The 25,716-nt window shown below is 48.8% G+C and overlaps 2 protein-coding genes across 2 annotated transcripts; both read left to right on the plus strand.

Moving 5' to 3' along the window:
* The first annotated feature begins 818 nt into the window (after positions 1–818).
* Positions 819–15,260, plus strand: ELMO2 (engulfment and cell motility 2). Its single transcript, XM_054392120.1, has 22 exons — positions 819–836; positions 1,364–1,488; positions 1,615–1,655; positions 2,089–2,161; positions 2,497–2,547; positions 3,485–3,666; positions 4,671–4,770; positions 4,972–5,123; positions 5,634–5,712; positions 6,308–6,343; positions 10,028–10,078; positions 10,418–10,540; positions 11,159–11,293; positions 11,745–11,849; positions 11,929–12,037; positions 12,669–12,805; positions 13,101–13,264; positions 13,347–13,459; positions 13,742–13,849; positions 14,193–14,275; positions 14,538–14,615; positions 15,046–15,260. Exons 2-22 carry the CDS (start codon positions 1,411–1,413, stop codon positions 15,244–15,246), a joined length of 2,199 nt encoding a protein of 732 aa, XP_054248095.1. The 5' UTR covers positions 819–836; positions 1,364–1,410; the 3' UTR covers positions 15,247–15,260.
* A 367-nt stretch (positions 15,261–15,627) lies between these two features.
* SLC35C2 (solute carrier family 35 member C2) lies at positions 15,628–20,137 on the plus strand (the record flags this gene model as incomplete). The annotated part of the gene is made up of 9 exons (XM_054391747.1): positions 15,628–15,750; positions 15,824–15,974; positions 17,377–17,440; positions 17,658–17,730; positions 17,919–18,087; positions 18,373–18,456; positions 18,780–18,955; positions 19,629–19,758; positions 19,897–20,137. Coding segments are annotated over 9 exons (1,089 nt in total), but the record flags the coding sequence as incomplete, so codon positions are not given.
* Positions 20,138–25,716: the final 5,579 nt, after the last annotated feature.

Consider the following 25,716-nt stretch of genomic DNA (forward strand, 5'->3'; position numbering starts at 1 on the left):
TGGTTCAGCAGGACCCATAGGCATGACTGAAGGAGAGGAGAGGCAGATCTCAGCAGATCATCAGCAGATCTCTAGATCAGCCTCTTCTACAGGCCAGGCACTCACCCCTTTTGTGGTAGCCTCAGCTAATGTCATAGAAAGTTTCCCTTTCCAGAATGGTCTTGTAGTCCAACTTCCCACACCAGCCATCTCTGCAGCTGCTTGGTCTTTGCTGATCATGGCAAGTTCTCTTTTCTTTACTTCCTTGCATCAGGAAAATCCCCAAAGCTGCTGGTTTCCCTGCAAGTCTCAGGATGCTGTAGCATCTTCTCCAGCTGATGAAGGAAGTTGGGAAACTATTTTAACCATGAAACAACATCCCTGCTCAGCATTGTCTTATCTCTGTTCTGGGAAAGGGGCTTCTCCAAGAGGAGGAGTGGGAGCTTCTGTAGGCACTGGGAAATGGTTCTTCACATGCTTACCATTTTGTTCAGGATGTGCTGCAACAGAGTCTCAAGAGCAGTCCCCAAGAACAGGACTTACTGTGTCTGGTCAGGTCTCGTTTGTGGCAGCTTGAAGCCTTACTTCTTGAACTTCTGGTGGGGAGGGTTGTCTCTCTCCCATCTGACCTTCTCCCTGTGGCTCTATGGGAGAAATCAGGGCTGCTCCTTCCACCCAGGGGAGGATTAAAAAGGAACTGAACAAGTTCATTTCTTTCCAGCCTCTTACTACCAGATGAAGCCCAAACCAGCATGTCTGACACCTGCCTGGGACCAAATCCTGCTTATTCCCTGTGGCAGATAAAGGAGTGAAAGGTGGCCCTCCAGAGCAAATGCTGAGTTAACTTTCCTCCTGTGGTGGGTGTTCATGTTTTGGATTTAGGATGTTACAGGAAGGGAATAGGATAAAGCTCTCTGCTGCTACTCTGCCTGGGAGCCTGGCTTGGGTATCCTGGGTGGATCAAGGTATCTGAGAAATACAATTAGGGCATCAGCAAACACCAGGCTGTGGGAGGGAAGCTGCCTGGACAGTATGATCCCCTCTCACCTACAGACAGTAGCTGAGCCTGGGGAGCTATTGCTTTAGTGCTGTAAACTGACCTGGCAGTGCAGACAGTGGGTTGCAGGTGGAGCTTTGCTGGTCAAGGTGGCTCCTTGGGTGAGTACCCCAAGAAGCTCTCAGAAGTATTCCTTAGGTAAGAAGAGTGGCCATACAATTTTACTGTGTACTGGTTTAGCCTGAGGCCTTAGTCTCTGGCACACTGAGTGTTTTGTCCCTGGCAGGCCCAGAAAACCATAAGGCTGCTCTTGGGTAGTGTTTTGAAGCTTGGAGTGATAACTGAAATTCTTGTCAGAGAGCTGTTCACTCTGCTTTCTCTTAACAGGAGTGGGGTGTATGCTGTTGTGAAGGTACTTGGAAGAGCCTGGAGCAATGCCACCGCCTTCAGACATTGTGAAAGTAGCTGTTGAGTGGCCAGGTGCCAATGCCCAGCTGCTGGAAATAGATCAGGTGAGACCTGGTAACCAGATGCAGGAGGAAATGCACCACAGCCTTGATAACTGGAATGTGGGAAGCACAGAAACTGACTTACTTTCTGGTTGAGAGGCTACTGAGGACTCTCTTTTTCTGTTCTAGAAAAGGCCTCTTGCTTCTGTCATCAAGGAGGTCTGTGATGGGTGAGTAATTCTCTGCGAACCCTGCTGGAGAATGTGTCTGGCTGATGGATCTTGCTGGGCCACTGTGGAAAGTCTCCACTGCTTGTCAATGCGTTGCTAACACAACCCATGCTGCTTGCTGCCAGTTTGGGCCATGGAATGCATCAGGTTTTGCATCTTTACTCCAGTTCTGAGTGTGTGCATGTGTATGCCCACAGGGTCAGTGTCTCTGAGTGTTGGCCCAGCTTGCTGTTCTTCTTTCTCGACTTAAAGCAGGCTGAAGTCCCATCCCCTTGAGGAAGGGCATTTCTCTCCTCTTTGGGAGACCTAATTTCTCATGCTAAAGCTTTGCTTGAAAGTTCTTTTCCACCTTCCTGGGATCAAGCTCCTGTTCCTGATTGAGGTCCAGAAGAAAGAGGAGGAAGAAGCTCATGTGTCCTTCTCCCCCTGCCAGGTGGTCGCTGCCAAACCCTGAGTACTACACCTTGCGCTACGCTGATGGGCCCCAGCTGTACATCACAGAGCAGGTCAGTGTGAGGGGCAGCAGCCTGCTGATGCTCTGGGCAAGAGTGCAGGATGCCTTGGGCTAGTGTCATGCAACAGTGCCCTCACTGATGCTCCAGGGACAGCATCTCTGCTCACACAAATGGTCTGCCTTGCATGGTGTTACTCACCTTTGGGGCCTCACACTTCGCCCTTTGCATGCAAAGGTGCAAGGGCTCCACCACTCCAGTTAAGTGCTGCCAGCAGGACAGTGTGGTATGGGAACCCTTCCACTCATGCATGCAAATGTGTCCTGCAGATCCAGTTATGCCCTTTCCTCCCCACTCTTCTGCAGTTTAAGGTTTCTCTTTTCTTTCAGACTCGCTGTGACATCAAGAATGGAACTATCCTACAGCTGGCAGTTTCCCCAGTAAGTGCTTTCTCATCTGGCTGTCTCTAGTAGCTGTGCTCACATGGCAGGCTCTTCTTGCCTCTCAGCTGAGAGCCTCTCTTTCTCTTCTCTGCAAATTGAAGGGCTTGTGGGAGGCCATTCTGCACAGAGAGGCACACCCTCTTGTTTCCCTTCCTGGTTGTGGTGTGGCTCTCTGTAATGCATTCTGTAAATAGGTCCAATCTACATTCCCACTGCATCCCCTAAGTGAGCTTGTTGCAAAGCACCTGAGAGATGCAGTCTCAGTCTGGGTGCAGTTAGTGTCAGAAAGCAACAGTGCTGGTGACCTAATGCAGAAACTAACACCAGACACATCAGCTGCAGAGTTGGTTGGGTTGTTCCTAGTGAACTCTTGTGGCCTCAGCAGTTGTCTTTTGCAGATGTGCTGCAACTTCCTTTTTATTGAAATGCTTAAACCTCTTGTGCAAATATCATGACACAGAGCTGAGATTGAGGAAAACGGGAAGAAGTTATTTGGGCAACAAGTGCTTGAGAGAGGCTGTCACTGATCTGTCTCTGAGAAGTCTTGCAGAATGCTATGTGGGTAGAGAAATGAGCTTGTGTTCCTCTTTGGATCCAACAGTGGAGTTAAGGTTGTATTTATTTAATGGTCTCACTCATTACTTCTATATCCACCTCTGCTTGCCTCACCAGGGAGGAAACCAACCCTTTACTCAACACATAAAACAGGGTCTTACTTGCTTCCTGCCTGGCTGTAACTGAGTACCGCCTTTTTTTTTTTTTTTTTTTCAGTCTGTCTTAGACTTGCTGAGTGCTGCTACTTACCCTGTCATTGCTGGTGTCCCCCTATCCTTGCTGTGCTCTCTCTGCCCATCCACAGACTTCAGACAGGATGGCAGAACTCAGCCTGCAGGTGACTTAGCCTGCAGCTGGCACCATCTCTCTTTTCTCCCAGTCCAGGGCAGCTCGCCAGCTGATGGAGAGGATCCAGTCTCACAGTATGGAGGCCCGACTGGATGCCATGAAGGAACTGGCTAAACTCTCAGCAGATGTGACCTTTGCCACAGAGTTCATCAACATGGAAGGGATTACAGTGCTGACACGGCTTGTGGAGAGTGGGACTAAGCTTCTGTCCCAGTAAGTTTCCTATATTCCAGGGCTCTGGAACAGGACCTCAAATAAGGGGTCAAATTTGTCCCCTATTGAAGGTGGGGTCCCAGCAGAGCAAAGGGGCAGAATCCCCTTTAAGAAGAGCTGCAGTGAAGGCCAAAGAATGCATAGCAGGGAAAGTATCAATCCTCAGTCTCCCAACAGCCTTCAGCTTTTGGGCTTCCTGAGCAGAAATTGTATCTCTTTGTTTTAAGGAACTTTAGGTGCTTCTTCCATAGATTTTTTTTTTCTTAATTTTTTGATCAGTTTATCCTTTTGACATCTACAACACTGTGTGGAAATGAAGTTTCACATTTACCTGTCCTGTAGGATAAAAAGGCTTCTTTAAACAGGTCACCTAATGTTCATTTGGTTCCCTCTACATATTTTGTTACAATAACTTGTAAATTCCTGGCTTCTCCATCTTGTTGGTAACCAAGTAGCTCTCTATCTCTCACACCAACCCTTTAGCCAAGCCTTTCCAAGCTGCAGTCTTGGTCCACTGAGACTGTAACTATGGCAGCCACTCCAGAGCTAATCATTCTTTCCATGCTTTCCCTAGCTCTTAAGCTCCTCACAGTACTGTGCTGTTGTGGGAAGGTTTGTTTGTGACTTTTCATCAGTTTGAAACCTTACCCCTGAAGTATTGAGTTTGAGTGGAGGTACTTCGCACTACTTAAGAATAAATGCTGCATCCTTCCTTTTCCTGGTATCCCTTTGACTAGCCAGGCACTGATCCAGATGGTTGAGAATAGGCAGGGCTAGGGACTTATTCTTGCTGATTTTCATTTTCCTTGTAATCAGGAAAAAATAAACATGGTTCTATAAAATAATACTGTCTTCATAAATGCAAATACTTTATTACCCCCCACAACTCCAAGCTGGAGCCTTTTTTTATTAGGAGGAAGTGGTGACATTTTTGTCTTATTTAGCTTGGATAGGCTTCCTCCTTGCTACCAGATCCCTTGTAACTGCATACTTCCTTTCCTCAGTTACAGTGAAATGCTGGCTTTCACCCTCACTGCCTTCCTGGAGCTCATGGACCATGGTATTGTCTCCTGGGACATGGTCTCAATAACCTTCATCAAACAGGTGAGTTTGAGTAAGGGAGAGGAGGGGATGCTCTTTCCTTTAATGCAGCTTCCAGGAGGAGCAAGATGACTCTGAGGGGCTGAATCCTCAGTGAGGGCAGAGTGTACTCAGCTTTCTGAGCCCTGCCTCCCTTAGCCTGGCTCACTCACCACAAAGTTCCCTGAATGGGCATCTGTTCACCTGCTGCTTCATCTGTTTCAGATTGCAGGGTATGTGAGCCAGCCCATGGTAGATGTCTCCATCCTCCAGCGATCCCTAGCCATCCTAGAGAGCATGGTGCTAAACAGTCAGACACTGTATCAGAAGATAGCAGAAGAGATCACTGTGGGGCAGCTCATCTCTCATCTGCAAGTGTGAGTGTCCACCCAACAGGAATCTGGTTGAAACCAGTTTTAGGGACATCTGTTAATTTGAAAATGCCTTTTTTCTTTTTTTTCTTTTTTTTTTTTTTGTGTTAACATTTAAAACACCTAAAGAAGCTATTTTTTAAGTATTATTGATGTGTCATCTTACTTGAACTTGAGAGTGGCTAACATTTTAAAAAGGTTAGATCCTGGAGAAACAGAAGCTCTGGAAGCACTTAAGCACATGGGTAGGTGTATGTTGTGGTGCTGAAGTCTGAGCTCTGCTGGGTTGCATTCTGCATTATCTTCTGAATAATGCAGCTGTCAGTCAGCAATTTCTGTCAACTTTTTGCAGGCCTTGTGAAGAAACAGTTGGGTGTCATGGAAGCAGAATGCCTGAGTCCTGCTTGTCCATTCACATGCAGGATACTGTAGTAAATGTCCTCATGGTGCAGGCCAAGGAGCAAGCTGTAATGTTCTGGACTGTCTGTTCTTATCCTCACATTTTTGTTTCTGCAGCTCAAACCAAGAGATTCAGACATATGCCATTGCCCTCATCAATGCCCTCTTCTTGAAGGCACCTGAGGACAAGAGACAGGTTTGTTCTTGCTTTTTTACTTTAAACCTGAATAATGGTTACTGGCTGGCTGTTTACCTTATGCCTCAAACCATATTGTCTGGGCAAGGCAGACCTTGGACCTTGCCAAGAACTTAGGTAGCTTTTTCAGTGTGGCAAGGGAAAAAAGCACCAGCCCATTAGTGCTGTATTCTGGAGCAGCACATCTATGCTTAGGAAGTGCTCAGAGAGGAGTCTGAAAGACCTTAAGAGACAGAAAGTAATCCTCTACACAGCATGGAAACTGTTTTAAAGAAAGTTCATTCTGTGTAGGAGGGGTAGGCTGAGTAGAGTCCTTGGCATTGTACTGAACAAACCCCCCAGCTCTCCCTCCCCCAAAAGAGACCTTTCTTGAGTCACAGGGGGATATTCTTGCTGGCAAGTGTGAGAAATTACCTCCCCCATCCTGCTTGGAGGAAGCCCTCAGGATCTCAAGTCCACCCAGATGTGCCTATGTCTGTACTGTGTAGCTTTGCTGTGTTAAGCCCTTCTCCAGTGCCCCATTTGTGCTGTTTCTCTGAACTCTGAGCTAAATCCTGTCTGCTTCTCTTTGTGCTTTTTTGCTTTCTGCCAGCAGGACAAGCTGCTTAACCCGCTAGACCTGCCCATCACTGTAAGTAACTCGAGCCTGGGGGCTGGTCATGCAGAACTGTAGCTGTGTTAGCTTTTCTCCAGCTGCCTCTTGGTGTCTCAGTTGATGCACGTAGGCTGCAGGTAGTGGAGGAGCCTAGGAAGAAGGGTGGGAGGACTCCTAGGGGTGTGCTCTGACTGTGAAAGGGAGAAGAATCAGTAGCAGGAGAAATCTTAGAATCATAGAATCAGTCAGGGTTGGAAGGGACCGCAAGGATCATCCAGTTCCAACCCCCCTGCCATGGGCAGGGACACCTCACACTAGATCAGGCTGGCCAGAGCCTCATCCAGCCTGGCCTTAAACACCTCCAGGGATGGAGCCCCAACCATCTCCCTGCACAACCCATTCCAGGCTCTCACCACTCTCATGGGGAAGAACTTCTTCCTCGCATCCAGTCATCTTGAATGACTTCTGTACACTCAAGATAATAAAGATGTCATAAAAGGAAGCTGATACTATGATACTGACCAGGGAAACCAGTTTTAAAACTGGAGTCAGTTCTTTAGTAGTCTGAGTCTTCTTAAAGAGCCTGAGCTGATAGCACAAATCTCCCTTCCATTGACAGCTTCTAAAGACAGAGCTGTCTGTGAAGAGCAGTCACAAACCTTAGTGCTGATTGAGAGTTAGAGCTTTGCATTCTGCCAAATCTGTGACTTTTCCCTTATGGGAATTGTGCTACAAGAATGGTTTTTGGCCCAAGCTATCTCCAGGGGATTCACCACTTGTGTTGATTCAGAGCCTTCTGTATCTTGAGATTCCTGTGTAGCTTTTAGATTTTCTGGCTGGCACAGAGAATGCTCCACTTTTTACCAAAGATGCAGAGCCTTCAGGGGTGGAACTCTGGTCTCAGTAAATGTTACAAAATGTCTAAAATAAAAAAATATTCCTAACACATGGAAATAAGGAAGAATTGGTGATTTGGTCAAGATGCTAAGCTTCCTAGCAAACATAATCTTTCACTTCTTTCTTTTATTGGTGGTTTTTTTTTTTTTGTGGTTTTTTTTTTTTTCTCCTGCCTTTGAACACAATCCACATAACCACAAAAGGCCATGAAGATGATTAAGGGACTGGGATATCTTCAATATGAATAGAGGTTGAAAGCTTTGAGATTGTTCAGCCTCAAGAAGAGAAGGCTCAGGGAAGTCTTATCAATGTGTGTAAATATCTGATGCTAGGGATAAAAGGAGAGGGAGACCAAGTCTTCTAACAGTGACTGCTGGCAGGACAAAAGAGGCAGTGGGTACAGCTTAAAACCCAGGAAATTGCCCCTGAAAACACACACACAGAGTAAATTAACACAAGTGTGGTCAGAGACAAACAAGTTGCCCAGAGAGATGCTGGAGTCTCCATCAGTGGAGATGCTGAAACCCTGACTGGACACAGTCCTGTGCTACCTGCTCTGTCTGGTGCTTGCACCAGTGCAGCTGGACTAGCTGATTTCAAGATGTTTCTTCCAACTTAAATGGATCTGTAATTCTGTGGCCCCAGCAAGCAGCAAAATGGGCATTGCTAGACTTTGACTAGATGCCCTAGCAGTGGTTAAGCTGTGTGTGTGCTCATGCTTCCTACTATGCTCTTTAGAAGTGTTCCATTGTCTTTGTGCTTCTCACTGTTTATCTGCTTCAGTCCCCTTTTGCTTCATCCCATGTACAAACTAATGCCTTCAGAGTAAGGGTTCCTTGTGTTACATGCACACACAGACTCTTAATAGCAGGCCTTGTTCTATTCTCAGCACCACATCTCACAAATCATAGTCACAATTAATGTCTCTTGAGGGCAGTGTGTTATCTCTGAAACCACTTCCTCCTTCATCTGGGTGCTTGTTAGATGTCTCCCATTCAAGCACTGACCTGATCGTAACATGAGTGCTGCTGAACCTGCAGCTGTTACAGCTTGAGCCACTGTATCACTTTGTTTGTTTTAGGAGGTCTCTGTCTGGAGCAAAAGTGGTAACAGGGACTTGGAATGAGGTTAATAGACTCCTTATGCAGCCTGTCAAGAGCAGGGTTGATAGGAGCAGTTGGAACAATCTTGGATTGCTCAGAAGGTACAGCTGGCTGAGTGCAGTTGTCTATGACTCTGCACATCTGCTTTCAGCTCTCAATCTGCACTGCACAGGAATGTGAAGAGATCTCAGGCTGCCACTTCTTTTGGACTCCTTCCAGATGATGTGTTGCCAAACAGGTTGTTTCATACCCAAAGGCTTTGCTTGTAACAGCAATCTGCTGATAACATCCCACCGTGACATTGGCCCCTGTGCCTCTCTCTCAGTGTAATGAGATCTCGTTTTTAAAAGTGATCCTCCACAGTTTTGTAGGAGAGCACAGGCTGATTCTTGCAGGTGTATGTGTCTCAGAGCTGAAGGCTTGTAGCAGACACTTGCATCTGCTGTGGCTGTCATCATGACTTGATGGTTGGAAAAGTTTCCTCATCTGGGGACGGAAGCCATAGAGCTAAGGGGAAACTGGAAGCTTTCCTTTAAGCATGAAAATTATTTCCCCTTTTACACTGAAGGGCTTCTGCAAATTGTCCTTAAGATGACTTTACAAACCTCTTTAAGGATGGAGACAGGGAACTTTAAACTTCAGAGGGAGGGTTTTTGAGAGGGAAGAAACCTGAAAACTACCTCCAATAGCGCTTGTTCTCTGGGGTGTGTACCTCGGTAGAGGAAGCTGTGAAATGGTAATTGAAGGAACCTCTTGGAGGTGACAGATTTTTCTCAGCAACCCCCAGTATGTTCCCTGCTGCCAGCCCTCCTGACACTGAACTATCATTGGATGTGCAATGTTAAGCTCAGGTTTTTGGTTCAGCCACAGCAGTGCCTTTCTCCACGTTAGTGGTGATTGGTGGGGCAGCCACCCATGAGTTGTTGTGTCGGTGTGAGCTGAAATTCCCCCCCCCCCCACCAACAATAACCAGGCTAGCCCAGTCTGGAAGCAAATGAAAAGCTGTATTTACAAGCAGAGTCTAAAATCTACAATGAAATGCAATGAATATGTACAAATATACAAAATTCACAACATTTACAAATATATACAATCAACAGAAAAAGCACAATCGATCTCCCTTTGCTTCCCTCCAAGGGCACCCTCCCAAAGGGGCCTCTCTCTCCCAGGAGCTTCCCCCCCAGACCCCCCTGGACAGAGAAGCAGAGTTAGTTAGAGCAGAAAGTTGTTAACTTAGCTGCCAAGGTCAGTGTGTTATCTTCAGCCAGAAGAGAAGAAGAAACAGCAGCCAGACAGCCCAGCAACTGCCCCCACTGCCGAACGCAGAATGTGCAGAGTGCCTACTTTGTTTTGGGTAATAGTTCTTAAACATTTCTATCTATCCAATGGAAGTGTTTAGAACAATCGTTATTTTGCTTTCTTACACCCAATAGTGACTTATTTACATTCTTTCACTTTCTCTGTTCTGAACTTTGCAAGGAAAAATTAAAAAGATAGTTTCAAACCATCACAGTTGTGCCTTGGTAAGGGTGACACTTGCATCCCAACTTGATGCTTGCTCTCTGGTGAGGTGCCATGCTAAACTGACAGTCTGTAGTACTGTGTGCCAGTGCTGTCTGCAGTTCACAGCCTGCCTCATTTCTCTCCTTTCTGCACAGTGTGGGCTTTCTGTTTATATTTTTGACTCATGTTATTTCATTGTCTCTAAATTCCACAACAGGAGATGGCTAATGCATTTGCCCAGAAGCACCTGAGGTCTATAATCCTGAATGTAAGTATGTCTGCAGTCACAGAATGCTTCCTAATGTTCTCTCAGTAGAAGTTTCACTTGCACACAGTGTAAATTTTGCTGCCTTCAGGGCACTTCCAGAAAAGTGACTCTTTCCAAAGTGAAATTGGAGCCACTTGTTCAAAAGAGAGTTACCAGGATGCTTCTTTCTGCTGTTCCACAGCATGATCATTGTGTTTCTGATAGAGCATGGGGGGGTTAAACAGCTGAATAGTCACATACAGAGATGTGCCTGCAGCCTGGCACATGCCTGCAGCTGATAGCTCAGTGTTTATACACATGCCAACCCTCTTCACTTCTACCCTATCCTTTATTTTGCAGCATGTGATCAGAGGAAACCGCCCCATTAAAACTGAAATGGCTCATCAGCTCTATGTGCTGCAGGTCCTCACCTTTAATCTCCTGGAAGAGAGAATGATGACCAAGATGGATCCAAATGATCAGGTCACTGCTAGAGCTGAGTAAGATCTGACAGAATAGGATGTACAAAGGGGCTTTATTCCTTAGCTCCCTAGAATTTGCAGTAGATGGGAGTTCCAGAAGCACCCCTCACATTGTAATTCCTGACAGCAGGGTATTCTCCTGGCTCTCCTGGTATATGCTGTGGGAGATGGAAGTGGTCTGGAAGCCATGCATTGTATTCCTTTTGTGATCAGTGTGATGCCAGCTGTCAAACTGATTACTGCACCTCTATGGAAGGCACATCATTTTGTGCATCTCCTTGCAGTATACAGGAAGCTGGATGTTTTAAGGTGTCTGTTACTTAGTTCTTGGATGCATTGAGGTCTTGAGTGAGAAATGCCTCAGTATTATGTGAATGCCTAGAAAATTGCCTTTAACTAAACCTGGGGCATTTAAAGGAAAATATAAAATATTTTTCATTACCCAACATAGTGAAATGTGCCATTTTTGAAGTGGATTGCCTCTTCTTTTGTAGTGCTAGTGACCTTTGGCATCTCTATTCACTGTGTGAGCTCTGGAGAGAGGTGGGACTGTGCATTAGGTGAAAATACTGCCCTTGTGATTGATCACATCACCATTTCCCTGCCTTCTGTCCTTCAGGCACAGAGAGACATCATATTTGAGTTGAGAAGAATTGCATTTGATGCAGAGTCTGACACCAACACCGTCCCTGGCAGTGGAACAGAGAAACGCAAAGCCATGTACACCAAGGACTACAAGATGCTGGGATTCACTGTAGGCATCTGGGGAGGGTGTTGACCCTAGAGCATGTAAAGCCATCCTAAGCAATCTCCCTCTGTGTTAGGGTGGGGGAGAGAAGGAACAGGAGGAGCTGTTTGCTTCACCGTACTTCTCTACCTGAGTTTTAGAAATTCAGCTACACTCAGACTCCAGAGAAGATTATTCTGAGTTTGCTGATTAGTTAAATGCCAGGGATCATTAGGTACAGTCTCTGGAGATGATTACCTACTGTGGGTACCTATTTTATGAAAAACTTGAAAGCAGCCATTCTCAGAAAGTTTGGGTAGAGTTGTCAGCAGGTGTCCAAAGTTACCTTTTGGATGGATGGGAGGGAGTGCTTTTGATGGACAGGTGATTGTAAAAACTCATTCAGAAGAGGTTCTCACACAATGTCTTTAAGTTGGATTTTTTTTTTTTTTTTTTGTTCTTTCTACACACTTCACAGAATCACATCAATCCAGCCATGGATTTTACTCAGACTCCTCCAGGGATGCTGGCATTGGACAACATGCTCTACCTGGCCAAATTTCATCAGGACACCTATATCAGAGTAGGTGAAGCTGCTGGTTTATGCGGATAGCAATGGCACAGCAGCTCTTCTTAGTGTGTGTTGCACCCTTTTCTTGTAGATTGTCCTAGAGAACAGCAGTCGAGAGGATAAGCATGAGTGTCCCTTTGGGCGCAGTGCCATCGAGCTCACCAGGATGCTCTGTGAGATCCTGCAAGTTGGGGAACTCCGTAAGTACCATGCAGTGCCCCAAGTTTTCCAAGGGGCTGGGCTGATGCTTCTGAAAGCAGCTTACAGGCATTTTGCACATCGTTTTACTTCTGCCATGGAAGGACACAGGGAGCTTGGAGTTGCAGTGTCGGTGTCGCAGTGATAATTAATGCCAGTACTGAGCTAAAGTAAAAAAGCTTGGTTGTGTGTAGCTGGTTCTTCTGAAAAACTGACACAAGCAGAAGGCTTTAACTCCCTGAAGCTTCAGCAGAGTCCTGTGTTAAAAAAACCCCCAACATTCTAGAAACCACTGAATCTGAGAAGTTTAGTAGCCATGATGTTCTCAAAACAGCATTCTAGGCCCATTAACCACCAACAAATTCTACCAGAGGGAAGTGGGGAACAACTGCAAGCACTCATTTGTGTGGACTAGTATGGAAAGGGCACATTAGTCACAGAGGCTTGCACAGTGAACATGGGGTAGTTGCCATCCAGTATGGACTGTGGGGAGACAAAGTACTGAATTGTCCTTATTTCTTTGGCTTAGTGCTGCTGTATACCACCATGTGTCTGCCACGGTAGTGGATTTCAGTCACTCTTTGCTCTTCTGCAACATGCTGACATGGGTGTGGTTTCTGTTTCTTCCTGAAGCCAATGAAGGCAGGAATGACTATCACCCCATGTTCTTCACCCATGACCGTGCATTCGAGGAGCTATTTGCCATCTGCATCCAGTTGCTGAACAAGACCTGGAAAGAAATGAGGGCAACAGCAGAAGACTTTAATAAGGTCAGAGTGGAGAAGAGGTATTGTTGTAGAATCTTTTGCTGAACAGCAGGTGTTCACTCAGCTGTACATGAGGTAAAAGAGTAGGGCACAGAAGGTGTGACCAAGGCACTGACGTGGGCTGTAGGTGAGGATGATCCAACTCCTATTTGCTGTGAGCTGAGGTCATTCTTTGTTCTGGGTCTCTGAAGTCACTAGCATGTTGACAGTCCTGGCCCCAGTTACTCTGTGTGAAATCTCTGCTGCCATTAAACAGCACATATGTGACTTGCTTTCCTCCCTGCCCCAACCTCCTCAGGTCATGCAGGTTGTGAGGGAACAGATCACCCGGGCTCTTCCCTCCAAACCAAATTCCTTGGACCAGTTCAAGAGCAAACTGCGCAGCTTGAGCTATTCTGAGATCCTGCGACTGCGCCAGTCTGAGAGAATGAGCCAAGATGACTTCCAGTCACCACCTATTGTGTAAGTGCCTGGCAAAAACAGTTGCCTCCTGTGCTTGCTGTTACCTCTGTTTTCAGCTTACTTTTCTGTGTTTGATGGTTAGGGAGCTGAGAGAGAAAATCCAGCCTGAGATCTTGGAGCTGATCAAGCAGCAGCGCCTGAACAGGCTCTGTGAGGGGAGCAGCTTTCGCAAAATTGGAAACCGCAGGAGGCAAGGTGAGGTGCCATCCTCTGCTGCATCTTCTCATGGCAGGGACTGCAGGCAAAGAAGAGCTGCTGGATTAATCTGTCAGCAGGCTGGTTACCTGGGCTGTCTGTACCAGGGGTGGGATGGAACAGATGTGCATCTTTAAGAATACAGCTACCCCCTCATGAACGGAAGGCAGCGCTGAGGAACTGGGAGGAGTGGAAGGGCTGAGTGGAGAGACATTAAAGTAGTGGTTGTAAGATCTTCTGTGAAGGTCCTGCTCAGCTTCCTCTGCTTGCTGTGTGTTGCAGAAAGATTCTGGTATTGTCGCCTTGCTCTGAATCACAAGGTGCTACACTATGGAGATCTGGAAGATAATGCCCAGGGGGAAGTGACCTTTGAATCTCTACAGGAAAAAAGTAGGTCCTGATTGCTGCTGTAAGAACACTTTGCAGTGTTTTGTGCTCTACTGTTGGGAGTATTCTCCTAGAGAGGAGAGCAAAAGAGCTGTGCTTCAAACCCAGATTGAGATGAGATCAAGTTTTGGTCCTTGCCCAAATCCTTTGAGTCTCAGAAGTGGTTGGTATCTCTCCCAACAGTCAACTGTAGGGATGTGTTACTGGTAATGTGTTCTGCACAACTGCAGTAATGAGGTACAAAACCAGGAGCAATGCCCAGCTGCAAAGCAAAACAAATTTCTGGGTTTTCCTGGTTAGGAATGTTTGTGATTTTTTTTTTTTTTTTTTTTTTTTTCATTGCTAGTTCCAGTTGCAGACATCAAAGCCATTGTCACAGGGAAGGATTGTCCACACATGAAGGAGAAAAGTGCACTGAAACAGAATAAGGTGAGTGCTCCCTTTTTTGCCTGTAATTACTGTAGGGTTAAGAGTCTGAAAGCAAGCAACCAGAGCAAATGGTCTTCCAAAGTGCAGGTGTAGTGTTTACAAAATCCATCTCACTGCTGAGCCTTCTAGTGCTCATTTGTGGTTGCTAGGTGCTGTCAGTAGAGTCTGGTAGGGCTGCAGCTTCTCTTGCTGGGTTAGAAGGAAGAAGAAGGGGCCGTAACGTTTTGTTCAGTCAATGAACAAATGATTCTTTTCCATTCAGGAAGTGTTAGAATTGGCCTTCTCAATATTGTATGATCCTGATGAGACCTTGAACTTCATCGCACCTAATAAATACGAGGTAAGAAACATAGCAGTTAAGCAGCAGACTATGAATTTTTGAAGTTAATTTATAAGAAGCAACTGATCCTTCTTAAAGGCTTGAGCAGGGTCTCTCCCACCAGCTTCATTCCTAGCAAATGCTGGACTGCTCCATCCTTTTCTCCTACGCAGTCCGTGTTTGCCTTTTCCCCATTCTGGAGGACACCATTGCCTATGCTAGCTTTGCTTTTTCTCTTGGTCCACTCTTAGAGCCAGGGGACCTGCTTACCTCTAGACTCTGACTCCCACTGGAAATCTGTGGACACTGTTCGGGCATTGTTGGTTTTTTTTTGTTTCTCCCCCCCTTTTCCTTGTTTGGAGCTGTATATCAAATTGTTGCTTGGATGGAAAGATTCAATATAACCTGTCCTTTGTGCCTGAAGTTGTGAATTACCCTTTCTTTCCCATAGTACTGTATCTGGATTGATGGGCTTAATGCTCTCTTGGGGAAGGACATGTCCAGTGAGCTGACCAAGAGTGACCTGGACACCTTGCTGAGCATGGAAATGAAGCTGAGACTCCTGGACTTGGAGAACATCCAGATCCCCGAAGCACCACCACCCATCCCCAAGGAGCCGAGCAGCTACGACTTCGTGTACCACTACGGCTGAGAGGGACTGGGCCGCTGTGGGGAGCCCCGGGCCGGCGGCGGGGGGCCGGCTCGGCTGTGACTCGCAGGGGGCCCGCGGCGGGCGCAGCTCCCGGCGCGCTGTGCCGCCGTGCCGGGAGCGGCGGGGCGGGCTGCTGTATCGGTACAATAATAACCAGTTCCGCTGTCTGCCGCTGCCGCCTCCGCCTTTTCCCGCCCGAACCCCGCCCAGCGCGGAGCGGCCTCCCCGCGGGCCCCGCCCAGCGCGCCTCCCGTCTCTTGCCGCCTGCCGCCGTCAGAGGCGCCCTGCGTCCCCTCCCGGCGCGGCCCGGCACCCTTCTGCTTCGGCCCCATCACCGCCGCGGTGCCCCCCAGCTCCTCTCCTCCGTCTCCCGGTCCGGTCCCTCCGGGGGCTCTTCAGCTCTGCATGGCGGCGGGCGGCGAGGCGTTGGGGCGGGCGGCGCTGGTGCTGCCCTACTACGGCTTCTCCATTGGCATCACCTTCTACAACAAGTGGCTCATGAAGGTGCGGGGCGGCGGGGAGGTGCGGGGCTGCGGCTGGCGGGCGGCGGCAGTGACGGCAGCTGTCGGTCCCGCAGAGCTTCCCTTTCCCGCTGCTCGTCACGTTGCTGCACCTCCTCCTCTCCTTCAGCCTCTCGGCGCTGGCCCGCGCCCTGGCGCACTGCCGCTCCGGGCGGCCGCGGGCCGCGCTCTCCTGCACCGACTGCCTGCACCGGGTGGCCCCCGCAGGTACGGCAACGGAGAGGGCGGGAAGTCGAGGGGGCCGCTGGCGGGGCCGTTGCTCCAGGCTGCCCACGCCGCCTCGGCCTCTGGGGCTTGCTCCGGAGCCGCGTTTGCCTGCGGCTCTGGGGCCGGGGCCCCGGGCGGTCTTGAGGGCTGGGGGGATGTGAAGCGTGCGAGTGGCAGGCAGCGCTCCGCGGCTGCTCGGTGCTGCGGCCGTGCCGCGCCTCGCCCGGCCCGGTGCAGAGGGTGCAGGTGCTGCTCAGAACTTTGGCTTTAGACGCGCTGTCTTCGTTGTCAGAACAAAAGCTGATGAGAGGGAGTACGGAGAGGCCACACTGAGCGTGCTTGCTGGAGGAGCCATTGGCACGTCAGAACGTACACTTTGAGAATATTGGACAGGACCTCAAGTGGTCTATGCAAGTTATTTTTTCTTTTGCATTGGTAGCAGCCACGTGTTTGTTATATCAGGAACTTTATCTCCTTGGAACTCAGTCTTTATGACACAGAAGTTGGTCGTACATCACACAAAACTGCTGTATCTGAGCCTGAGAAGTGAAACAGATCACAGAGCTCTAGCACCTTCAGCACTTCTGCGGGTCTGCATGATGTTGGTTCAGTCATTGTCAGTGTCTCCCAGAGAACAGCATCTGTCCCAAGATCTCTGTTAAGGTTTGCAAAATCTCACATAACATTCCCCATGGGTTCTTGAAAAATGCTTTCTCCACACCTGTAGCAATGCTGCCTTTCAGCGCTGCAGACCACTGAATCAGTTCAAGTGTCCTGTGGTAGGAAGCTTACATACGTGGGAGAGCAGACAGTTGAGAGCTGCACCAGTGTTAAGGGTGCAATGCTGAGAACTGTTTCCAGACTTGCTTCTTCAAGTTTCTTAAAGTGGCCCTTGTGCTTGCCAGTTACCATGCCCTGATACACTAAAAAAAGACTTCCTGCAAATCTGTGGTGGCTTTCAGTCGTGGAGAGGCAAGATGTAAATCTCTGGTGGCTTTCAGTCACAGGAAGGCAAGATGTAAATCTCTGGTGGCTTTCAGTCACAGGAAGGCAAGATGTAAATCTGTGGTGGCTTTCAGTCACAGGAAGGCAAGATGTAAATCTCTGGTGGCTCTCAGTCACAAGGAGGCAAGATGTAAATCTCTGGTGGCTTTCAGTCGTGGCGCTCTGTGCTCTTTTGCATGGTGTTGGTTCAGTGAGTGCCAGCTTACATCACAGGAAGCAGAGACATCAAGAGCTGAGTGTGAGTTGTGTGGATTGAGAGGAGTTACCCTGAGTAAAGTCTGTTGGGTTTCTTCTGGGTCTGCTCTCTCTGTAGCCAAGCAGCAGGGGGTCGTTTGGGGGTTTTTGTGTAGGGGAATACAGTTAACTTCAGATTTTTTTTTTTCCTTTGATTCTTTAGCTCTGTTGACTTCCTTGGATATTGGGCTGAGTAACTGGAGCTTCCTCTATGTCACTGTCTCCCTGTGAGTACCAACACCAGCTGCCCTGAGAGCCTTCTAGTGGGGTTCAGAAAGTGCTTTGTCAGGCTCAGTTTCTGGAGGGGGTGTGCAGCTTGATGGGTTAGCATGCAGGGTCAGTGATAACTTACTGCTAGCAGTGTGGGGTGATCTGGGTCCTAACAGTGCTTTATTGGGAAGTACTACCTTGGAAGAGACTGACAGTGTGTTTTGGTCCTTACAGCTACACCATGACCAAATCCTCTGCCATTCTTTTCATTGTGCTTTTTTCACTGCTCTTCAAGCTGGAAGAAGCGGTAAGGGTCCCACACAATGCTTTAGGGAGGGAGAAGGTCAGGCCCAGGGGAAATGGGCAGTGTATTGCACAGGAAATGCTGATGCATAGAGGGAGAATGGAATTATGTGGATGAATCTAAAGAAATGAAGCAGTTGTCTCTGTTCAGCTCCAGGAGTCTGCAGTGACTTTGTGCTTGTTCTCACCCAGAGGCTGACATTGCTGCTGGTGGTTCTGCTCATCGCTGCAGGGCTCTTCATGTTCACCTACAAGTCCACACAGTTCAGCACTCAGGGCTTCATGCTGGTGCTGTGTGCCTCCTTCCTTGGGGGTATTCGCTGGACTCTCACGCAGTTACTCATGCAGAAGGCTGAGCTGGGTATGTGGGGTGTTAGGAAGTGGTACTGGTAACAGGGAGGGGAGTAAAGAGCTGATAGCCCTGGCTACAGAAACAAAACACCTTGTGTAAGGGACAGTGTCTGAAACCTGGGGCAAGAGTTACCTGTGGATGGGGAGTGAAGGTGGCTTGGCATCTGCAGCAGCATGGCTGTAGGCAATACAAAAAAGGTGTATGGCTAGGAATGGGACTCTAAAAAGGCTCTGGAAGCTGTGTTATTCCCTGGTTTGTTGCTGCCTGGTCTGTTACTGATTCTCCTCTTTTCAGGGCTCCAGAACCCCATTGATACCATGTTCCACCTGCAGCCGCTCATGTTCCTGGGGCTCTTCCCACTCTTTGCGGTGTTTGAGGGTGCGTGAGTTGATTAGAGACAGCAGGGATAGCTTGATGGAGTGGTTGGGGAGATTGCTGAGCAGTTTGTTGTTTGGGATAATGCATTTAGATAAGTGAACAGTTATGAGCTTTACAAAGTTAGAGACCTGGAATTCCAAGGACCCAATGTACCTTATTAAAGAGTGTCTAAGAATAGTAGCCTGCCAGGCTTGTGGAAGTATGGGCTGTGAAGAACTGGCTCTATATCCTACTGATACTGGAATATGAGCAGCCCAGACCCATCTTCTGAGGAGTCCTGGGAGTTGGGAAAGGTACTCTGCTACTCATTGTCTTGTTCCTAGGCCTGCCTTTGTCCGTATCAGAGAAGCTCTTCCATTTCCATGAAGCAGGAATGCTGCTTTCTCTGGTAGGGAAGCTGTTCTTGGGTGGAATTCTTGCCTTTGGTCTAGGCTTTTCTGAGTTCCTCTTGGTTTCCAGAACATCCAGCCTCACCTTTTCCATTGCTGGCGTGTTTAAGGTAAGGCATGGTTCCTGTGCTAACACTAGAAGGCAAGTGCTGAGACTTCTCTGAAATGGGCTTTGTGTAGTGGGACCTTGCTTAGAGCCAGTTGTCGTTCTGCTTGCACAGGAGCTTGATGCTTTGCCTTGCAGTCTCTGCAGTGAAATCCCTTGGTCCCTCACAGCATGGGGCAGAGACTAGGGACTGTTCTATAAAAGAATACCATCATGGTCCCAGGTTTGATGGGAGTTGGGATAGACTAAGCCACGTGGGCCTCATGAGCCCATGGTGCAGGAGAGAGCAGGGGTAAGAAGGGTGTGCTCTTGCATTAGAGCTAGATGCAAACAAAAAAATGATTTGAGCTCTCTCTTTAACCAAGTTTGGCACGTTTTCTTTTCCTTTAACAAATCCAGCAGGTATACTTTTTGAGCTAAGTGGTGACCTGTGAAACTTGTCTGCTGAGAAGTCACAGGATTCCCATCTAGCTCAGTCGGAGGACGTAATATCCCAGGTCTTAATTGAACAGGTTGTTCTGTTTCTGGAAGCTGGTTTTGGAATTCTCTGTGCATGGAAGAATTCACTGATGGAAACTAGCAGCCTGGCATCTTGATCTGGGCTTGATCTGTAAAATATCTCGTTCATATCTCCTGAGGTCCTGCCCTCCCACCTGTCATGTTTTTTGTTTCCACAGGAAATCTGCATTTTATTTCTGGCCACACATTTGCTGGGAGACTGCCTCAGCCCTCTCAACTGGCTAGGCTTTGTTGTCTGTCTATCGGGAATCTCCCTTCACCTTATTCTCAAAGCCATGAGTTCCCAAGGTGATTCTGCTTTCAATCCCTGTTTGTAGGCATTCTTATAGCTTCACAAGGAGATGTGTCTAGTTCTGGTTCCTTGCTGGTGCCAGCATTGATGGCTACTCCAGTGAGACCATTGTTAAAGAGGCTGTCTGCATGCAGGTGAAAAATCACTGAAGCTACACAGAGAGCCCAGCTCTGAGCCTGACCTGGAGCTGCTGCTGCTGCACCAGCCTAAACACGAGGAGGAAGAGGAGGACGTTGAAACCCCACAACAATGACTGAACATGAAGCACAAAGCCCCCTGCTCTGTTCTTGCCAAACCTGCCTGACAGCTATCTAGAAGGAGGGTCCAAGAGTCTCTGTCTGTGACTGCCAAGGAGAGCCAAAGCCTGGTGAGAGAGTCCTGCTGTTCTACACAGTGTGGCTCTGGACATACTGCACAGGGAACAGGCAAATACCCTTCACAGAAAGCAAACTCAAGGCAAGCCCTGGTTCAGTGGAAGTGGGATGGCATGGTGAGACTGGAAAGTCCTGCTGAAGGCTCCCTTGGGAATGCTGAAGGCTTATGTTGAGTGTAGCCCATGAGCTGCAGAATGAGAGCGGCCACGTCTGGACTGCACACTCAGTAGTTCAGGGATGATTTTGGTGGTGTTTAGGCTTTGGCTTCAAAAGAGAAGGTAGATAAACCTTCCCACGCTTGCCTTATGGGCCTGCTAAGTAGGAACTCCCATCTTGATGGGAACAACTGACTGCATATAAATCCATGGACTTGTCCCAGTGAGAAGGAGCCTTTGTGCCTGCTGACCTCTGTGTTCTGTGTGCATAGTAAGGAGAGAATTAAATGCTGATATTTGGGACCAATGGTACACAGCCAAATGATGCTGGTTGAAGGAAGGACAATGATGCAAGAGTACTTCTGGCCCTCTGGGCCAAGGAGAGAGCAAGCAGCATCCCAGGAGATCTAGCTTAAGCAATAAGCTTATTGGCAGGTATGTGGGTATTGAAGCAGGGGTTGGGGGTGGTTTGGGTAATTTTTTTTTAATAAACTGTTTTTCTGATTCGTTTTTGTCTCCACATTATGCACCTCTACTTCATAAAGCAGAGGCTGTTTGTCTACTGAACTCCTTTCCTGGCACACAAAATGCTTGCCTGTGAGCAGGATCCTTGCGCTCTAGGACTGAGGTGATCTTCTTGCAGCCTGTCAGAGAGCACACTGAATTGTCTGCCTTTCTGCATGAACAAGGCAGAGGACAAGGCTGGGAACTCTTGCAGTGTCACAGCATTTTGTAGGAATCTTCTCTCTGCCCTGTTGGATTGGGTCAGTTAGTGCCACAGCCTCGGCCGGGAAAGGGGAATGGTGCAGGGTTTAAGAGGTGACTTTTGGGGCAGGTGTCTTGGTTTTGCATGGCAGAATTTTAACCTCTTCAGAAGTTTGCTCAATGCCAATTTTGTGAGGTTTTGGAGTGGAAATAACTTGAGAGAGCTTTCCAAAAGGATAACGGTGTGATCCTTCTCCTAAGAGGAGCTGGACACTGAAGTGAACTTCTGTTTGAGAACCTGAGCTAGACTGTTCCTCTGTCCCTCTTCCTTCATAGCTTCAGGTATGAAGTCTTTCTTTATTACTTTAATCTTTTAATAGTGGTGATCTTTAGTGGTGTTCTCACAGACCCTGGTGACTTGCTTCAGAGCAGACAGCAGGTGGTGCAGCTACCTCATGGAAAGCTCCCGAAGCAGGCTGGCACACAAGGGATCTTGTGCCTCAAGTGGGATGCCTGGAGGTGAGGGTGGCCAGATCTGTGCCTTGCTGGATTGTCAAGGCCTGTTGTTGTTACTGAAGCTGTTTCAGACTTGGATCAATGCAGTAGGATTGGGGTTGGAAACACTGAGTAAACCTAGCCCTGTGTGCAGGTACAAGCCTGTGATGTCTTCTGCATTTAAGACCCTGTAGCTGCACCACAGTGTGGTCTCACAGTGTGCTGAAGCTCAAGTACTCATGCAGACTGTTTGCTGATAAGCCCCAAGCCAAGGGCTGCTTTAGAGGGTGGCACAATTTTCTGCACAGGCATCACCGTGTGGCACCGTTTGGTTCTGTCCCTTTTTCTCCAAGGCTAGGTGTGAAGGTTGAGCGTGCTGGAACCACTGCTGAGCACTGCAGTGCTGGGGAGACTGCCATGGGCATGGTTGTGTGTGTTGGTGTGCAGGGCCCAGGCATGTTGGCAGGGCCCAGAGGTGCTGGTGGCATGTGGGTGCCAGGCGTGTTGGCAGGGCCCAGGCATGGTGGTGGTGTGCAGGGCCCAGGCTCTGCCACAGCTGTACACAGGAAGCAGGGGGCTGTGATGGAGCACTGGTGGTGCCTGAGCTGGTTAACCAGCAGAAGCAAAGCTGACTGAACCTCAGAGGTGCTGCTGCTGCACTCCTGCAGACTCTACCTGCAAGACCAGGTCTTTACAGCTCTGCTGATTGTGCCCACTACCCGTTCCCTTAGGAGATCTCTGTTTGAAGAACAGGTGCTTGGCTCCCTGCTGAAATTTCCATACAGGGAACATCCTGAGAACAAGGAAGAGGTGTCCAGTGAACCACTCTGCCCAGCAAACAGGGTGTCCACAGCCAGTTCACTGTGGGAAAGACTCTGAAATTTACACATGGGAGCAGCAAGGCAGAGCAGCAGCGCAGGAGCTCCTGATGTCCATCAGCAGGGCTTCATCTCTTGTTTCAGCTGAGTGTCTCTAGTTTTTATGTGGTTTGTGGTTGGTACTTATTGAAGGAAGGGGAGCTTGAGGACCAGAGAGCTGGAAGGCAGGTTACCACTCAGCCTGTGGCTGGATGACACTCCTCTGGGGTGTTCTTGGTGGCAAATGATTGCCTCTAGTTCCATAGCCCTGCTCCTGCACTGACTGTTTTCTCATCACTGGGGTATGCAGGTTTGTATGTTCACAGCTTTGGGTCTCCACAGCCCCAAGGGAGCTGCAAAAGCCTCTGCTTCTGGTCTGTGTCTTGTGCTCAGAAATGGCTCGTTTCTGGAGTCATGCTTGCCTGAGAGGTTCTGTGTCCTGCAGTTGCTTGGAGAGTCTCTTTGGGGGTGGACTGTTTGTCTTGCACTGGCAAAGGTGGTGCAGCCAAAACTGAGCTGTCTGGGGCTTAGAGCAGTAGTGTTTGTGGTGGTGTTTCCTGCTGAGGGCCCAGCTGTGCCGAGTACAGCCCAGCTTCCTGTGCCAAGCGTGCCCTTCCAGCAGGACAGGTAGCTGTGCCACTCCCCTCTCTTCTCTAAAATGCTCTTCTCATTGCCAGGAGCCAGGACATTTGAATGCCTGGCTGGGCCTTTGTTGCCAGCCTGGCCTCCCTCTGGACCTTGTCAGGAGCAGAGGCTGCTGCCAGCTTCTGGCTGCTTGCCCAGTGGAAAACAGCAGAGTTGACCATGTGATTGTTAATGAAAATCAGCAGCAGGAGGATGCAGTCAAGCCCTGTAATTGCACTAATTGGAGACATGGTCATGAATGTGCTGAGAGACACTCTTCTGCTCTCAGCTTGGTAATTCTAACCTCATGTTTCAGCACCTCTGCCACCACCCTGCACAAGGCAGAGCCACCTGCCATGGGGACACAAATCACTGTATGAAGGGAGCTGGAAGTGTTGAGTCCCTTGTCCTGTGGAGCTGCTGCTTCCTTTCTAGGTGTCCCTGCCCGTGGCAGGGGGGTTGGAACTAGGTGATCCTTGTGGTCCCTTCCAACCCTGACTGATTCTATGATTCTAGATGGCAGTGGTGTCCAGTGGAACTTTGCAGAGGGAATGAGGTGGAGCTGGTGCCGGGTGTGTGCTGCACAGCACTTTGCCTGCAGCCTTGAATTCTCTCTCTGTGTCAGAAGAAAAGATGGATCAGCCTTGGCCGAGCAGGAGCTTCTTGGACTCTGAGAGCAGGGTCTGGAGGAGACAGCAGAGTGTGTGTCGGGAGGGGACTGTGCAGCTGATGCAGGCAGCTGGCGTTTTGCCTCAACCTGCCCTGTGAGTTTGGAGCTAAGAGATTCTTTATTCTCTGTTGAGTTAGAGATCACAGGATAATCCGTGTGGGAAGGGACCTCAGCAGTTCTCTACTGAGGCAGGGTCAGCTGTGAGATCAGATCAAGCTGCTCAGGTCCTCAGACCTGCAAGGTGGGCACTACCTTGCCTCTCTGGACCCCAGCTTCAATGCTTGACTATCCTTACAAGGAAGAGGCTTTTCCTTACCTAGTCTGGACATGTCTGTGTAGTGAAGCCCACTGTCTCCCCTTCTCCCACTGAGCACCACTGAGAAGAGGTGGTTCTGTCTCCTTAAATAACTTCCTTGTAGGTACTGACAGTTGCCATCAATAGCTGCCCTTGTGCCAGGCTGGCAGAGAAGGGAGGCACTGCTGCAGCCACGGTGACCCTGGCCACAGCAGCTGCTGTCCCAGGCAGTAGTGCTACCTGCTGTGGATTTGGGCAGAGGCAGGCCCAAACTGGGATACTCTGGTGTTCCTGGATCTGTCCCTAGGTGAGACCAGTGGCTGCTTGTAGACCTGGGATGCTTGAGGTTGTGCCTGCTGTGGTCCAGTACCACATGAGGAGGCCATGCAGAGGAGCTCCCTGTTCCTAGGGATGCCTCCTTAGGCAGTCCTGCTGTGGGTCTTTAAGGCCTGGAGTGACCATTCCGTCACCTGGGGTGCCTCTGTGACTCCAAGTAAGAGCTCATTGTTCCTGTAGTGAATGTGGTACCTCTCAGCTAATGTATCTTCTGTGACAGCATGGAGGCTGTGAGGACACAGAGCAGATGGCACCTCTCAGGTAGTGTGGCCCTGTGCCATGTTTCCTTTCCACACTGTGCTCCAGCCTCCTTCATTAACAAAGTCAAAGAGCTCGTTCACACCAAGCAGTTTTCCTCTGTGAAGTGCTTATCATCAAATCACCTCTCGGGCTCCATTTGTTGTGAGATAGCAAACTGAACTCTTCCATTCTGTTCCTGGCAAGTGTTTTCTCCAGCCTCCAATCACATTTGCAACTATTCCCTGCATCCTCCCTTTTTTTCAAAATCCTTCTGGAGATGTGGGCACCACGTCTGACTTGCAGCACCATGCAAAGGGAACCTTGCCAGCCTGCTCCCACTCCCTGCCTTTCAGCTTGTTACCAGCACATTGCCTGCTGAGGGTGTACAGGAGGCAAAGGGTGTAGAGCAAATGTGACCCCATGAAAGATGAACTTATCTTCCACTTGATGCTAGCCCAGGTAGATGAACCCTGTTGTCATCAAGCCTTGAGGTTCTCATGAGGCACTGTCCATGTGAAGGGGCAGAAGCTAAGCAGCTTGAGGGCACAAGTGCAAGAACTTGCCCTGGCAAGCACTGCAAGAGGGTTTGCTGAGGCACAGAGCTGTCCTACAAGACCCACACTACAGTGAGTAACCCTGCTCTCTCCTCTTGTGCTTTCCAGCCTAGCAGAGCTGGGTAATTGCTTTATCCATCAGAGCTCTTTGCATTAACAGGCAGTAATTGGCACCTGTGTTAAAGAGCCTGATTTCAATTACTGCTGAATGCAGCTCACGCTCCAGAGTTGGGACATCGCTTGGAGGAGGAGCAGTGATGCTGGTGTTTGCTCTGTCCTTCCACCAGGTGCTCCACTTCCCCCAGGGATAAAGCTTGAAGGAATGCACTACAATGAAACTGGAGATGTGGGGCACACTGTGGGCATGTGGGGAGCACAGCTATCACTGCCTGGTTTGCTTCCTTCTTCCTCGATGTGCCTGTGTTCTTGCAAATGTAGTTTTAAGTCAGTCCTGCAGCACTTTGAGCCTGTCTGATGGTTCTGACATTAGGTGTAAGCTTTGCTGCATGACTTGTGCCACGGTTGAGTCTCAGAGTCCTGGCCTGAGCAATAATAAATTGCTGATCTAAGCTGCTCTGCCTGCACTGCCAGTGCATTTCAATTTTTCCCCCCTTCAATGCCTCTTTGGGCTACAGACCACTGGGAAAAA

This window comes from Indicator indicator, chromosome 24 (assembly GCF_027791375.1).
Source record: "Indicator indicator isolate 239-I01 chromosome 24, UM_Iind_1.1, whole genome shotgun sequence".
Classification (NCBI taxonomy): domain Eukaryota; kingdom Metazoa; phylum Chordata; class Aves; order Piciformes; family Indicatoridae; genus Indicator; species Indicator indicator.